This window comes from Salvelinus fontinalis, chromosome 5, assembly GCF_029448725.1.
Source record: "Salvelinus fontinalis isolate EN_2023a chromosome 5, ASM2944872v1, whole genome shotgun sequence".
NCBI classification, from domain to species: Eukaryota; Metazoa; Chordata; class Actinopteri; order Salmoniformes; family Salmonidae; genus Salvelinus; species Salvelinus fontinalis.
Genome location: NC_074669.1, coordinates 25014369 through 25031602, shown reverse-complemented (window position 1 = coordinate 25031602; position 17234 = coordinate 25014369). Strand labels below are relative to the sequence as shown.

General features: G+C 45.7%; 1 protein-coding gene across 6 annotated transcripts in view; it reads left to right on the top strand.

The window, feature by feature from the left end:
• LOC129855371 (palladin-like) overlaps nt 1-17234 on the top strand; it is a 117033-nt gene that overhangs the window by 42988 nt on the left and 56811 nt on the right. For 5 of the 6 annotated variants that reach the window (XM_055922946.1, XM_055922945.1, XM_055922949.1 and 2 more), the window contains 8 exons: nt 8549-8724; nt 9009-9069; nt 11408-11525; nt 11760-11825; nt 13013-13154; nt 13329-13352; nt 14264-14404; nt 16688-17045. In XM_055922946.1, coding sequence (XP_055778921.1) covers nt 8549-8724; nt 9009-9069; nt 11408-11525; nt 11760-11825; nt 13013-13154; nt 13329-13352; nt 14264-14404; nt 16688-17045 — 1086 coding nt within the window. The remainder of the gene's footprint in view (nt 1-8548; nt 8725-9008; nt 9070-11407; nt 11526-11759; nt 11826-13012; nt 13155-13328; nt 13353-14263; nt 14405-16687; nt 17046-17234) is intronic. The other variant, XM_055922947.1, reaches the window with a different exon arrangement.

The window sequence follows — 17234 nt, the reverse complement described above, 5'->3', positions numbered from 1 at the left end:
CACAGAGATGTCTGCACAAGTTCTTCAAACCTCCCAAGAGACCTAGAGTTTGCATGACATTTCACGGTCGGGTGACCATTTATGGGTTAAGTGAGGGGATTGATACTGCTCCTCATTTGGTGTGTGTGCATTAGTGAAATAGTTTCATTGTGTCTGTGAGTGTGGGTGGGTCTGGGAGTGTGGATGTATTTGTGTGTTTGGAGAGTTTGCATGACACTGACACAAAAAACTATCTGGCTCTAGAGCTTGTACTTGTACAGACTGTGGTCTCTGCTTGTCTTTGAAACTCTCCCAAGGGCATTATTGAATACTTTTTATATAAAAAAACATTTTTTGACAAAAATTCGCTGGAGAACCATTTTATTTCAACTTTATGGTGCAGTTTGTAATTATCAATAAAGACTTAAGTGCTGCTTCAGTCCAGTTGCACTTTGCTTTGTTCCTGTGGTTAGTACAGGAGAGACTGAGCATTAGAGGGAGAGATGACTAACATGCTGACCAAACCGGACACACCGTAGCGCGCACATTCATTTTGTTCACCCAAACCAGAAGCGATCAGGACACGCTGGTTGAAATATCACAACAAACTCTGAGCCAATTATATTAATTTGGGGACAGGTCAAAAAGCATTAAACATTTATGGCAATTTAGCTAGCGAGCTTGCTGTTGCTAGATCATTTGTCCTGGGATATAAACATTGGGTTGTTATTTAACTGAAATGTACAAGGTCCTCAACTCCAACAATTAATCCACAGATAAAACGGTAAAGCGAATTTGTTTCTCGTCATCTCTTCTCCTTCCTTCAGGCTTCTTTTTCTTCTTTGGACTTTATATGGCTTTTCTTCTTTCGACTTTATATGTCTTTTCTTTTTTGGACTTTATATGAAGGTTGGCAAACAACTTCACAGCATTACTACAACCGACTGGAGTGTGGACCTAAGTTCATCTTTCAATCACCCACGTGGGTATATGCTCCTAAAAACCAATGAGAAGATGTGAGAGGATGGACTTGCAACGCGTTAAGCATCACAAATAGAACCAATTTCTATTTTAGCGCCTGGCCACGCAGACGCTCAACGGGCAGTGTGGGTGCAATGATTGAATAACATGTATGTGTAAATGTATTTTGCAACGCTCATGCATGCGACGTGTCCGGTCTGGTCAGCATGTATGAGACAGTGATGTATGTATGCCTTACATACTGTACGTGTATAGTCTATCCTCATATACACTTTTGGGGGGTGGGTATATGTGCTGGCATCTTAACCTATGTGCCTCTGTCCTGATGGAATCTCTCTCACGCCCTCTCTCTTTTTCTGTCTCTCCCTCTGTCTTTCTCTCTCACGCCCTCTCTCTTTCTCTGTCTCTCCCTCTGTCTCTCCCTCTCTTTCTCTCTCGCGCCCTCTCTCTTTCTCTGTCTCTCCCTCTGTCTTTCTCTCTCACGCCCTCTCTCTTTCTCTGTCTCTCCCTCTGTCTTTCTCTCTCACGCCCTCTCTCTTTCTCTGTCTCTCCCTCTGTCTTTCTCTCTCACGCCCTCTCTCTTTCTCTGTCTCTCCCTCTGTCTTTCTCTCTCACGCCCTCTCTCTTTCTCTGTCTCTCCCTCTGTCTTTCTCTCTCACGCCCTCTCTCTGTCTCTCCCTCTGTCTTTCTCTCCGTCTGCTCTTTCCTTCGCTCTTCGGTCTTGCGGTGAAACTGAGCTTCACTCTGTAAATCTTTCCATCAACAGCAGCAAATAACAACAGGATCAGATGAGGTGACTGTGGACCTAGGCACGCACCAGAGAGGGCCAGGGCTAAAGTACATGCTTTTGTCTCACCCTTTACAATGCTATGTTCATGTTCTATCTTGCCGTTTTGGCATTTTGGGTGGATCAGCCTGTGTGTTGGCACTGATGTATGGTGCAACAGATGGGTCGTTCCACCAATTCGGTGCCTTTTGACGATTGTAACTTGGTCCAATAAAGAGCACATGTTCAACTTCATAAAAAAACATGTTTTCCCATCTCAAGAGGTTAGGTAAAAAAAGGACTATAGTAACTGTCTATTATCAGGGTTGACCGTAACAGGGTTGACCGTAACAGGGTTGATTATTATCTTAAATAAGCCTTAAATCCCCTTGTGACAGGGGGAAGGGAAGCTCACCTGCTTTTACACTATGATTTGAGTATTAGATTGTTCAATGTAAATTTTTTAATTTAAGGAATATTTTCACCATATTAAAATGAGAGTTCAGTGCACGTAACAGAGTTGACCTTAAAATGAGGGACAGACGTAAATGAATCACTAATCACATGAAATAAATCATCTTCAGAAATGTCATAGCAACAAAATAACTAGGGCTTTACAATGATGGTTAAATGTTGGGGTTAAGTTGGTTTATAATCTTCCTAGAAGTTGCAGAGGGTGCACGGAGGGAAATGTCAAAAATGCAGAATTTTGGTACTTTAGCTGTCTTTATCCATGTAAAAATCAAATTGATTGAATTCTTCATGTGGTTTATATTAAAGGCCACATTTAATATAACTGGATTTTAAAATTAAATATTGGTGCCCAATATCTACTTGATATGTCAAAGGGATGCAAAAGGCACTTATTTCGTGGAACGACCCACATATTCAAAGGACGAAATAGCCAGATTTTAAGATTACTACATTTGTATCATGCCTCAATGAGCGACATTCACAATAACCAGCTCCCCTACTCCCCACTCCCTCTGAGAAATCCTCTGTTGGATACTGTACAGAACTTTGCTCACCTCAGATTTCTTTGTAAAGCTGGTAGGAGCAGCTGTTCTGATGGATGGAGGGTTGTAGTCAAGGTTCTAATGAAGGAGGTCCAGTCAATGTGTGCTTGGAGGAGGGTTGGGGGGATGTCTGGATGTCCTCTGGCTTGGTGCCTAAGGGTGGGAGAGGAAAGGAGAGGCCATGGCTAAAACACTCAGGTAGTTGCTCCTAGCTACACACCCGGCCATTGTGTGTGTGTGTGTGTGTGTGTGTGTGTGTGTGTGTGTGTGTGTGTGTGTGTGTGTGTGTGTGTGTGTGTGTGTGTGTGTGTGTGGGTGTGGGTGTGGGTGTGTGTGGGGGGCAGGGTGGGGGGGGGGGGGGCAGGGTGTGTATCATAATGTTATTGTACAGGGTGTGTAAGAGGAAGAGGGTGGTGAAGGTGAAGGGTGTGGAATTTAAGAAATTCTTATTGAATGGCTATCGTTCAAATCGTTCAAGGTCATTAATGCCATTAGTGTCCTGCTCTGAAACCCACACTTCCCACCTACATCCTGGACCTACTGAAGGCCCACTTCCTACCCACCGCTGCTAGGCCACATCTGGACCAGCCAGCCCAGCCCAGTGCTGCTCCATTGGGAACAGTGAGAACAGTGGTGTTGTCTTAGGTCTCTCGTTCTATAGTGTTGTTGTGTCTCTCTTGTCGTGGTGTGTGTTTGGTACTACGTTTTTTTTTATGCCTATTTTTTTTGTGCCCCCGGCAGGGGGCCTTTTGCCTTTTGGTAGGACGTCATTGTAAATAAAAATGTGCTCTTAATTGACTTGCCTAGATAAATAAAGGTTCAATAAAAAAAAACATGTAAACAGTGAGAACAGTAAGACAGAACAGTGAGAACAGTGAGAACATTAAGAGGGAACGGTGAGAACAGCAAGAGGGAACGGTGAGAACAGTGAGAACATTAAGAGGGAACGGTGAGAACAGTAAGAGGGACCGGTGAGAACAGTGGGAACAGTAAGAGGGAACAGTGAGAACAGTGAGAACATTAAGAGGGAACGGTGAGAACAGCAAGAGGGAACGGTGAGAACGGTGAGAACAGTAAGAGGGACCGGTGAAAACAGTGGGAACAGTAAGAGGGAACAGTGAGAACAGTGAGAACAGTAAGAGGGAACGGTGAGAACAGTAAGAGGGAACAGTGAGAACAGTAAGAACAGTGAGAACAGTAAGAGGGAACAGTGAGAACAGTAAGAGGGAACAGTGAGAACAGTAAGAGGGAACAGTGAGAACAGTAAGAGGGAACAGTGAGACCGGTGAGAGGGAACAGTGAGACCAGTGAGAGGGAACAGTGAGAACAGTGAGAGGGAACAGTGAGAACAGTAAGAACAGTGAGAACAGTAAGAGGGAACAGTGAGAACAGTAATAGGGAACAGTGAGAACAGTGAGAACAGTGAGAGGGAACAGTGAGACCAGTGAGAGGGAACAGTGAGAACAGTGAGAACAGTAAGAGGGAACAGTGAGAACAGTAATAGGGAACAGTGAGAACAGTGAGACCAGTGAGAGGGAACAGTGAGAACAGTAAGAGGGAACAGTGAGAACAGTAAGAGGGAACAGTGAGACCAGTGAGAGGGAACAGTAAGAGGGAACAGTGAGAACAGTGAGAAAACAGTAAGAACAGTTAGAGGGAACAGTGAGAACAGTAAGAACAGTGAGAACAGTAAGAGGGAACAGTGAGAACAGTAATAGGGAACAGTGAGAACAGTGAGAACAGTAAGAGGGAACAGTGAGAACAGTAAAAGGGAACGGTGAGAAGAGTAAGAGGGAACAGTGAGAACAGTGAGAGGGAACAGTGAGACCAGTGAGAGGGAACAGTGAGAACAGTAAGAGGGAACAGTGAGAACAGTAAGAGGGAACAGTGAGAACAATAAGAGGGAACAGTGAGAACAGTAAGAGGGAACAGTGAGAACAGTGAGAGGGAACAGTGAGAACAGTGAGAACAGTAAGAGGGAACAGTGAGAACAGTAAGAGGGAACAGTGAGAACAGTGAGAACAGTAAGAGGGAACAGTGAGAACAGTGAGAACAGTAAGAGGGAACAGTGAGAACAGTAAAAGGGAACAGTGAGAACAGTAAGAGGGAACAGTGAGAACAGTGAGAACAGTAAGAGGGAACAGTGAGAACAGTGAGAACAGTAAGAGGGAACAGTGAGAACAGTAAAAGGGAACAGTGAGAACAGTAAGAGGGAACAGTGAGAACAGTAAGAGGGAACAGTGAGAACAGTAAGAACAGTGAGACCAGTAAGAGGAAACAGTAAGAGGGAACAGTAAGAGGGAACCGTGAGAACAGTGAGAACAGTAAGAGGGAACAGTGAGAACAATGAGAACAGTAAGAGGGAAAAGTGAGAACAGTAAGAGGGAAAAGTGAGAACAGTAAGAGGGAAAAGTGAGAACAGTAAGAGGGAAAAGTGAGAACAGTAAGAGGGAACAGTGAGAACAGTGAGAAGGAACAGTGAGGCCAGTGAGTCGTGTTCAGCACATTCCACAGTGCCTGGCTTAACAGAGCTAGATGGAGCGGGGATTAAAAAAGGAGCCTGTCTCTAAGTGAGTTTACTCAGTAATTACACGTAATAGCAGGTCATTAGGGTTTGATTAATATGTGGTTTTATTGTGGTGCTCGTCGGGACTGGGTAACGTTTACTCTGCAACTCTGGCTGCCTGCTAGGTTCAACTTGAGCTCCTGGCTGCCCTACTTTACTCGTTCTCCCTCTTTATGGGTAGCTTTTGCATTTCTACCAAACTGGACCCTAGTGAATGTACAGTAATCCATCCAAAGCCATGCTCCTTCACGCCTATAAAACACTGTATGACACATGCTGTATCGCGTGTTACACTTTTTGACTGAGACTTAGAGCTGGAGGAGAACCTGGCAGGACAGAGCTGTACCACAACCAGAATGGAAAATAATTAACAAGCCTCAATCTGACCACTGCTGAATACTCTGATTGCCAGTTTTATTTGTTTTGGGTATTTAGTACACAGTTCAGTTTGTGCAGTACTGTAACAAGTTGATTTTATCTGCTTGGGGCCTGGACTAAGACTGTCTGGCTCATGGAAAACACACTTCCCCTGCTGGTTTACTGGTCTCTGTTCACTATGTTTTGTACACACACACACCCTCCTTATCACTCAGCATCACAGCTACCGCACACAGCTCTGTGAATACATTAACATAATGACGTAATGACTCGTAATATGCTGTTTTCTGTACAATATGTGTTTAATTTGGTGTTCCACCAAATGTCCAAATGATTGCTACAGCTGAAGTGAGCAATGCAGTGTGGTTCCTGCAGTGTGGTTCCTGCAGTGGGGGATATTTCAAACTGACAGCATCTGAGAATCTGAAGGAGACTACGAGTCACTGTGATTAACCTAGGGAGATGGTGACTCAACAGAAACAGTTTGAGTTCTGAGAACAAAAAAACACAAATCCCCGGGATTTTTCATTCAGAGCAAATTCCCAGAAGGTGGATTTGAACCAACCATGCTATCCTAAATTCTTGCCATAATGTAGAAAATCTATCCCCAAACACTCAGACATATTGCTTTGCTCAAACAATCAAGACTTTCATTTGCCTGCTGCTGTCAGCTCAGTGAACTATTACCCTGTAACTGTCTCTGTGCCTCAACCAAAGCCTTTGATATTACTGAGCATTATAAAACATGTCAAGCAGCAAACCCATGTTCTGGGGTCAAGGAGCACTGTACACAGGCTTGGTGTGTGGGTCACAGTCTGTTTTATCAGTACAGTGGAGATAGCCGTGGATGTTTGGAGCGTGGCTGACTCTTGGCCTCCAGCTGACTGTGTGGATGACATGCTGCCGCTGCTGCTGGATAACAGGTCCCCCTGCCTTCCTGCTAGAGGCTGCATGTCTTAAACAGCCCTCCATCCAATCTCTGAGCACTGCTCTGTTTCCTATCACTTAGCACACAGCACGATAGGCTGTAGCTTGCCAACTTTCCCTCATTTCCCTTCATCGAGCGATAAGGAAGAGACCCAACTCCCAAGTCTATTGTAGTGAGAGGTTAAGGTATGAGCTGTGGCAGCAGTTCAGTGGAGTCCCACTTAAAGGATGTGTTATGACTAGCCTTGCTAACCATGCTAAGACACATGATGGGGAATAACCCTTTTGCTTCTCTCAGTCCCAGTTGTCGGAATATGATGACTAAACCCCTTTGGCTCATCCAGCTGTCAGTAGTGCTAATGAATTGCGATGTGCGATCCCGTTTTGATAATGACAGTGTCGTGTACACAGTCGTTTCTGTCTGAGCCTGCCTGGCACGCCACACGTTCATACTCTCGTTCTACCCAGCCCTGTCTTTCACTTTCTCCATCCCTCTCTCCTCTCAGCTTCTCTCACACCCACACCATCAAGTGTAAATCATAAGGGATGAAGTGACATCTGTCTGTCTGGTTATCTGGGCTGGTAGATTAATAGCAGGGTGGAGTGTATAATGTAAAGTATAATAGCCGAACAGCGGAATGCATAGCATTTTTATATAGCGCGCCAAGAGGGCTGGAATGTCCCGAGGTCTGCGACCAGCGGAACGGAACAGCTGTGCTTCCTGCAATCTGCTGAATTCCTGCTCGTCCTCCTGCTGCTCCTCCTCCCCCTCGCTGCTCGGGTTAACTGTGCAGAAGCATGTGCTCTCATTTTATAGGAGGGCATGAGCATGGAGAAGAAGCATGGAGAAGAAGGAACGAGATGGTTATGGGGGTCATTGGCTGTGTTTGAAGTAGTTGGGTGGTAGAAAGAGGAGGAAGGGAAGCGCTACTGAGGTACACTATAGTATATTTTGGTAGATAGAAGGTGCTCTTTGGTAAAAGGGGTGAATTGGTCATCAGAAAGAAAGGAGGACCAAGACACTCTTCATATAATTAATTAAAATGCCTTTATTAGTATGGCATGTTCAATAGAAACAAAGTTGTTAAAAACCGACGCGTTTCGGCTGCATGGCCTTCGTCAGGGAGTACAGTACAGTGTCAGTAGTGGTTGGTTTGATCGTTGGCTCAGTAAACAGAGATGAGACAGTCTCTGTAGTGTGGTAGGCTGTCTCTTGCCTGTTTAGTGTGGTAGACTAGACTGTCTCATGCCTCCTGGGACCCAGAGAGGGGAACAAAGCCAGAGTGAGTGAAGCCCTGTGAGGGGGTACCGAGCCAGGCAGGTCCCACCAGGCCACGCTCCAGCCCAGGCAGAACCTCAGACGTCTGGGGGAGGGGGGGAGGGAGGGGGGCTGCCTGTTTCCTGTAACTCTGTGTTTTGTCATTGCCCCAGGGCTGAGTTTCAGCAGGTATGGAAACACTCTCTCAGACATGCCCAGAGGGGAGAGGTGTGGGTGAAGGCATATGTTTGAGAAAAGGTCTGAAACGACTTTGTCTCTTTACGCTGCACAGTGGACATGGTGTTGAGAGAAGTAAATCAAATGGGACTCATAATGTAGAAATGTCACAGTATGCACAGTAGCCACAAATAAACTCACACACAAGTGACGTTGGTCCAATTTTTTACAAAAGATCTCAATGATCCCAAAACCAATGTAACACAGATTCGTGAGGTGTTTGGCAGTGCTCAGGTGATTAATGACTCTGATTGGCAGACCTCCATCACATTCTTCACAGTCATGATTATAACCGCTAATCTGAGAATCTGAAATCAATTCAATTGTTGTATGTTGAACAATGGCTCTTACTTGTATCAGCACATTGGTAGGGCCTATGGCTGTTTGAAGGAATGGTATTTAAGCGAAAATTCCCTCTTACCCCCATCTGTTATGTCCAGGTGGTTCTGTGAGGGGCGGGAGCTACACAACTGTCCTGACGTCCAGATCTGGAGGGATGGTGACCTGTACACGCTGATGATCGCTGAGGCCTTCGAGGAAGACACGGGACGCTACACCTGCGTTGCCTCCAACAGTCTCGGCGCTGACAACACCTCGGCAGAGGTCTACATCGAGGGTGAGTGCATAGCAGTGGAGGCTGCCGAGGGGATAATGGCTCATAATAATGGCTGGAACGGAGCAAACGGAATGGCATCATACACATGGTTTCCACTAATTCTGCTCCAGCCATTACCAGGAGCCCGTCCTCCCCAATTAAGGTGCCACCAACCTCCTGTGGTGCATCGGTACAACTTCTCCAATATATCTGGGCTCACTGTCAAACAAATGAATGTAATTTGAATTCATGTAAACTCTCCACTAAAAGGTCTCTGTTTCCCTTCTCTCTGTACCTCTGTTTAGGTGCTTCATCCTCAGACTCAGAAGGATCTTTGACAAATTCCAGATCAGGAGTCATGCCTCAGTACGTGTGTGTGCCTCCGTGTGTGTACGTGTGTGTGTGCGAGTGTCTCAGCATGACCCTTTCTCCACCCGTTACCTTGTGAGCCTTAACCCCTTCCTAACTCTGTGGTAGGGTCCAGGTTAGCTGGGCCCTCCAGGTGGTAATCAGGCTAGCTGCCTGCTCTAATTTAACTAGACCTATAAACCTCTATAATGACCTTTCTTACCCTGGCCAGTGAAACTCTGGGTCATTTAGATAATGAGAGGTCCCCATGGGTTAATATGGTAAAGGCTGCCTGCCCTGGCCCTGAAAACTTATACAGGCCTTCTCCCTCCCTCCCTCCCTCCCTCCCTCCCTCCCTCCCTCCCTCCCTCCCTCCCTCCCTCCCTCCCTCTCTCTCTTTCTCTCTTTCTCTCTTTATATATGTTGTCGTGTCCTGACCATAGAGAGCCCTTGGTTCTCTATGGTGTAGTAGGTCAGGGCGTAACTAGGGGGTGTTCTAGTATGTCTATTTCTATGTTGGTGCTAATATGGTTCCTAATTAGAGGTAGCTGTTTATCGTTGCCTCTGATTGGGGATCATATTTAGGTAGCCATTTCCCCACCTGTGTTTTGTGGGATATTGTTTGTGTTTAGTTGCCTGTGTGCACGTCATGACTTCACGTTTCGTTGTTTCTTTATTGTTTTGTTTGTTTCACAGAGATTAAAAATATGTGGAACTATACTCACGCTGTGCCCTGGTCCGCTCATTACGATGATCGTGACATAAGTACATTTATTTTTGTGCTACATTGATATTGATTACTGCGTTGTTGGGCTTGGAGCTTGTAAGACAGGCATTTCACTGTACTTGTGCACGTGACATTAAGAACTTGAAACTCATTCACTCAGTTTCTTTACCTATGACCTATTTCTGTAATATAATCAATTCAACTCTAAAGTCTTTATTGGCATGGGAAACATATTTTTACATTGCCAAAGTAAGTGAAATAGATAATAAAACAAAAGTGAAATAAACAATGAACAGTAAACATTACACTCACAAAAGTTCCAAGGGAATAGAGACATTTCAAATGTCATATTAAGACTATATACAGTGTTGTAACGATGTGCAAATAGATAATAAATAAACATAAATAAGGGTTGTATTTACAATGGTGTTTAGTCTTCTCTGGTTGCCCTTTTCTTGTGGCAACAGGTCACAAATCTTGTTGCTGTGATGGCACACTGTGGTATTTCACGCAAACAAAATTGGATTTGTTTTCGAATTCTTTGTGGGTCTGTGTAATCTGAGGGAAATATGTGTCTCTAACATGGTCATACATTTGGCAGGAGTTTAGGAAGTGCAGCTCAGTTTCCACCTCATTTTGTGGGCAGTGTGCAAATAGCCTGTCTTCTCTTGAGAGCCAGGTCTGCCTACGGCGGCCTCTTTCAATATCAAGGCTATGCTCACTGAGTCTGTACATAGTCAAAGCTTCCCTTAAGTTTGGGTCAGTCACAGTGGTCAGGTATTCTGCCACTGTGTACTCTCTGTTTAGGGCCAAATAGCATTCTAGTTTGCTCTGTTTTTCTGTCAATTCTTTTCAATGTGTTAAGAAATTATCTTTTTGTTTCTCATGATTTGGTTGGGTCTAATTGTGTTGCTGTCCTGGGGCTCTGTGGGGTCTGTTTATGTTTGTGAACAGAGCCCCAGGACCAGCCTGCTTAGGGGACTCTTCTCCAGGTTCATCTCTCTGTAGGTGATGGCTTTGTTATGGAAGGTTTGGGAATCGCTTCCTTTTAGGTGGTTGTAGAATTGAACATCTCTTTTCTGGATTTTGATGATTAGCGGGTATCGACCTGATTCTGCTCTGCATGTATAATTTGGTGTTTTACTTTCTACACTGAAGATATTTGTGCAGAATTCCTTGGTTCCTCATCTCATGTTATCTCGCTTTCTTATCTTTCTCTGTCATTGTCTCTCTGTATCTCTCTGTCTGTGTATTTCCCAACTCTCCCTTCCTGTCTTCACTCTGCCTTCATTCTCTCTTCTGTTCACACATTAACATCTTGGCTCTCACTCTCAGTGACATCATCTTAGTCCTTGTGGGGGACCATTTTCATAGGCTCCAAAGTCATTTATAAGGTGCAAACTGCCCACTTTGTGTCTATCGAATTAGACGTGTGAGAGCAGACCATTATTGCAAAGAGCGAGCAATAAGTAAAGAGTATTTAGTAGTGAAATATGTTTTAGACATCAACATCTTTATTATCTCAGATAATACATTAACTGCACTGTTTTGTTTTGTTCTCTCGCTCTAAATGGCCACTCAGTGTGTGGACATCTCTGAGGAACGGACCTAATACTGTGTCTGTTTCAGGTCCCAGAAGAAGACAACTTCAATCTCCCTGTCCATTCATTCACCTTCACCCAAGAGCCCCGAGGCCGTACCTCACCGCTTCACCCTGGTCCAGCCCCTATCTGCACCTCCACACCGGGTAGGACACACTCATACACACACACACACACACACACACACACACACACACACACACACACACACACACACACACACACACACACACACACACACACACACACACACACACACACACACACACACACACACACACACACACAGCCGTATACAATCTGTCTTAAAATTGAAAATACAAGGAAACACAACAATTTCTCAAGGTGGATATTGATGGTCAGATTATCTTGTCCTCCAGATGCGGAGTCCAGTTTCTTCACTACATGGTGATGGTTCTGTCACAGCGCCCCCTATCTTCACCAAGGTAAGACTACATCTGGAATTATGGCAAAGTTATGCATCACACACACACATATGTGCAGACACTTGCATGCTCCATCTCCCTGGAATAACACAGGATAGGACAGTGGCTTTCACTGGCAGGGGCCAGATAAAACATTACAGTTAGACGAAGGCGCTCCTGTCTCCTGGTTTAACTGTTCTGGAACCCACACCTCTTCCCCTCCTCTCCCCCAGCCCACCTCGGACCATGCGTCGGGTTGTGTGTGTGATAGTGGCATGTAAGTGGCAGAGCATCAAACAGGCCTGCCAAACCCACAGGGGTCAGGAGAGTTTCACTCCCATCCATCCCTGAAGACTACATTTTCCAGTTCATTACTGAAAGACATTTGTTTGTCTTCACTCCCTCCTCCAGGAGCTGAATGGCTTTAATCATCTCAACAAGTGGGTGAAGTCAGGGGTGTGATGTCACCCTGGCTGTCACGCACACAAACATAGGCATGGACACACACACCATCACTGTAGACAAACACACACACATTCACACACAAACAGTCACACAGAGTCATAAACACACGCGCACACACACACACATTCCACCCAGGTCGTCCCAAAATATACAGTGAGATTCCCAAACACAGTTAATAGACTCACAGACACACACACTCACACGCACACATGACCTCCTCCACACACAAAGAGGGAGTTTCAGTTGCTGATAGATGAGTCCTTTCACTGTGAGACCTGTTGACTGGTTGGAGAGGTAACACAATGCTGCCTTGGCCTCTCAATGAATGGCTTCCTGCCTCTCTGACTGCAACACTAGAAGCTGTCACAGGATTGTCTGGAGAAGAGCCCTGCTCTGTCCTTTAGTGAAACAGAGTGCTGTAAATGGGGACAGTGTCTGCTGGCCTCCCACTCCACAGTGTGGTGTTCTGTTCTGCTCACTGACACTGTGTTGTCATCTTCCTCTACGTCTTCATTAATTCCCTTCTCTCCCACTTTCTTACCCTTTCTTCCTTCCCACGTCTCGTTCTCCTCCTCCTCTTTCGCTCTCTCTCTCTCGTGTGTCTACCCCGGACCCTTTCTACTTTACTTTCTCTTCTTTACCTTGCCCCCCCATCGCCATTTAATCTATATCTCACCTTAATTCTCGCCCTTCCTGCAACTAATTAACTCTCTCTCTCTCTCTGTCTCGCTCTCCCCATCCAGCTCTTACAGGATGCCCAGGCGTCAGAGGGTCAGGTGGTGGTTTTGGAGTGCAGGGTTCGGGGCAGTCCTCCTCTGCAGGTCCAGTGGTTCAGACAGGGACAGGTCATCCAGGACTCTCTAGACTTCCGCATCCTGCAGAAAAGTGAGACATTCTCAGTAGAGTCAGAATACTTATTGGTGGTGGCTGGACCCAGAGTTAGACTCACATAGCATCGACGAGTTAAAAAAAGGATAGTGACTTATGATTCTTAATCCCTCCCTCTCTCTGTTCTTTACCTCCTCTCCCTCGCTTCCTTTGATATCATGTGAAACACAGAGCCACGGTCTGCAGCAGAGCCAGGTAAGAGGAACCTCACTTCCTCCATATGTCATTTTCAGTCATGTTGTTGTCATCAACAAAGTCCCAGCCATATGTCAACTCCCGTCAGCTCCACCATCCATCCACACCATCCTCAATCTATCTGTTGTGTCAGTATGTGCTGTCTCTTTGGCACTGGGATGATGTCATCTCCTGTTCACCTGGATTTGATGAAAAAGGTGTAAGGCCTTAAAACTACAGTCTGGCACAGTAAGAGGGAATCCCTACTCAACTCTGACAGGAGTACACAAACTCTCACACACATATTTACACACAGACTTTTTCCAGTCTGAGATGGTGTGACTAATAAGATACATCAGGTGTTACCGCCAAGCTCTCACAAACACCCTGTGAGTCACACTAAAGACATCTCTCAACACCTGTCTTTTCTCTGTCTGTCTGTTTGTCTGTCTGTCTGTCTGTCTGTCTGTCTGTCTGTCTGTCTGTCTCTGTCTGTCTGTCTGCCTGTCTGCCTGTCTTCCTACTTCACCTGCCATATTCAGAGCGGTGTGTGTGTCAGTCAGTCTGTCTCTCTACCCTCCAACCCTGTCTGCTCTTTAGTCTCTTCCTTGGCACTGAGTCACATCTAACTGTCAGCCTCCTGTCTAACATGTTTATACCATATGTCTAACTGTCTATCATATGTCTGTCTTACCTCCAACTACGAACATATGGATAGTAAACCTGCCACTCTTTTCTGTGGCTGTGTAAATGTCTATTAAACCTGTCTAAAAGAGTCAGCGTCTGTCTCATTCAAATTTTACACACTTCTCTTTCAGCCATACAACTGTCCTTGTACTGACCACCAGAAATATATATATGTAGCTGTTAGCTGTAACACCGTGTCACTGCTACCACAGTGATTTGATGAGAGTTGTAATTGTTTCTTCCAGAGGAGATATGTACGCTGGTGATAGCTGAGGCCTTCCCTGACGACGGAGGGCAGTTCTGCTGCACTGCAACCAACCTTTACGGCTCCATCAGCAGCACAGCCCAACTCTCTGTTACTGGAGGGGCCTTCAACACTCCCACAGGTGAGTTACCATCATTATTGTATTCACAGTTACAGAAGATGTACCATCAGGACAGATTGTAGAACTTGTAGCAACTTACAGGTGAATTTGCCTTTAGTGTAATTGACTTCCACTTTAAATGTTGTAGTTTGCACAGTGTTTATGCAGAGTTTTGGTACTGTACAGTGCATTTGGAAAGTATTCAGACCCTTTGACTTTTTCCACATTTTGTTACGCTACAGCCTTATTCTAAAATGGATTCAATTGTTTTTTTCCCCTTATCAATCTACACCCCATAATGACAAAGCAAAAATAGGTTTGTAGATATTTTTGCAAATTTATGAAAAAACTAAAACTGAAATATCAAGTTTACATAAGTATTCAGACCCTTTACTCAGTACTTCTTGGGTATGACGCTACAAGTGTGAGACACCTGTATTTGGGGAGTTTCTACCATTCTTCTCTGCAGATCCTCACAAGCTCTGTCAGTTTGGATGGGGAGCGTCGCTGAACAGCTATTTTCAGGTCTCTCCAGAGATGTCAGATCGCGTTCAAGTCCAGGCTCTGGTTGGGCTACTCAAAAACATTCAAAGACTTGTCGTGAAGCCACTTCTGCGTTGTCTTGGCTGTGTGCTTAGGGTTGTTGTCCTGTTGGAAAGCAAACCTTCACCCCAGTCTGAGGTCTTCAGCGCTCTGGAGCAGGTTTTCATCAAGGATCTCTGTACTTTGATCTCTGTACTTTGCTCCGTCCCTGCCGCTGAAAAACATCCCCACAGCATGATGCTGCCACCACCATGCTTCACCGTAGGGATGGTGCCCGGTTTCCTCCAAACGTGACGCTCGGTATTCAGGCCAAAGAGTCCAATCTTGATTTCATCAGACCAGAGAATCTTGTTTCTCATTGTCTGAGATACTTTAGGTGCCTTATGGCAAACTCCAAGCGGACTGTCATGTGCCTTTGACTGAGGAGTGGCTTCTGTCTGGCCACTCTACAATAAAGGCCTGATTAGTGGAGTGCTGCAGAGATGGTTGTCCTTCTGGAAGGTTCTCTCATTTCCACAGAGGAACTCTAGAACTCTGTCAGAGAGACCACCGGGTTCTTGGTCACCTCCCTGACCAAGGCCCTTCTCCCCCGATTGCTCAGTTTGACCAGGTGGCCAGCTCTAGGAAGTCTTGATGGATCCAAACTTCTTCAATTTAAGAATGATGGAGGCCACTGTGTTCTTGGGAACCTTCAATGCTACAGAAATGTTTTGATACCCTTCCCCAGATCTGTGCCTCAACACAATCCTGTCTCAGAGCTCTACGGACAATTCCTTTGACCTCATGGCTTGGTTTTTGCTCTGACATGAACTGTCAACTGTGGGACCTTACATAGACAGTTGTGTGCCTTTCCAAATCATGTCCAATCAATTGAATTTACCACAGGTGAACTCCAATCAAGTTGTAGAAACATCTCAAGGATGATCAATGGAAACAGGATGCACCTGAGCTCAATTTGGAGTCTCATTGCAAATGGTCTGAATACTTATGTAAATAAGGTATTTCTGTTTTAAATGTTTTATACATTTGCAAACATTTCTAAAAACGCTTTGTCATTATGGGGTCTTGTGTGTAGATTGATGAGGATTTTTAAAAATGTAATCCATTTTGGAATAAGGCTGTAACGTAACAACATGTTGAAAAAGTCAAGGGGTTTGAATACTTTCCGAATGCACTGTACATCTGGTTCAACGACGAGGGCTCGTGTACCTCTGGTTCATGTCAATGGTTACCAATAGGCAGTCAGCCTGGGAGGTCGAGTGGTTTTGGCTCCGACCTGGATCCCTGTGTGGTATTTCCTCTGGGCCTCTTTATTATCCTGGATAATCTTTGATCTATATGAGGATGAGAAGAAAAGAAGCGGGGGAGGAGAGGAGGAAGAAATAGGCTAGTTAGGTCGTGAGCAGCATATATCTCTGTGGGAGAAGGGAGGCGTGTTTATTCTCTCTGTGTACTCTCAGTTCACCACGCAATCAGAGGAAATCCACAGGCCAAATAAACAGGGATTACATCAAGAGCTCCTCAAGACAAACAGGCTGACTAGACACAGCTGCTACTTTAGATCACATTCTAACTTAATTTAGAGCTGCCATGTTAGTGGGGTATGTGAGGATGGGGGTGAGCTGGGCTCTGCTGGAGGTAATATTAGTGTACTATGTTAGGAAAAGGGGAGGGGAGGATATGCTAGTGCACTGTGAAGAGGAGGGGGTAGGACTCTGCTGGGGGTAAACCTCTACTCTCTCCTGGTCTCTCTCCCTCTAGCGGTGTACGAATCGGTCAGGGACGATGTGGCATCCGGCGATAACTCTGTCTTCGAGGATGCCCAGGCCTTCCCCCCACCCCCGCTCACAGAGATCAGCCTATTGGAGGTACCGCCCAAGACCCCACCCAGTGCCAGCGCAGAGGGTTTCCATGTCAACGAGCTGGAGATCTGGCCCAGTCTGTCAGCCCTTCCACACCCCCACATGTACCCCATGGAGGGCCAGGACCGGAGGGCCAGTCCCCCTCAGCCCTCCTTCGGCCTGCCTCCACCAGAGCCCCGGCCAGACTTCCTAGGCCCAGCCAAGATGTCTCCACCCCCGGAGAAGGAAGCCCCTCCGCTGCCCAACAAGCCCAAACTGTGAGTACACCCATCCTGCCATCACCCTTGTCATAGGTGATGGCTGATTGAGCCGGCATCATGATTCCCATAGTAAGGGATTGGATTGTTGATCAGGGAGCTGGGTGTATTCAGCTTTTGAAAGGGGAATCCGAGCATTGAGAACAAAAGCATTCCGGTCTCTTTATGGTGTCAGTGCCATGTCAGTGC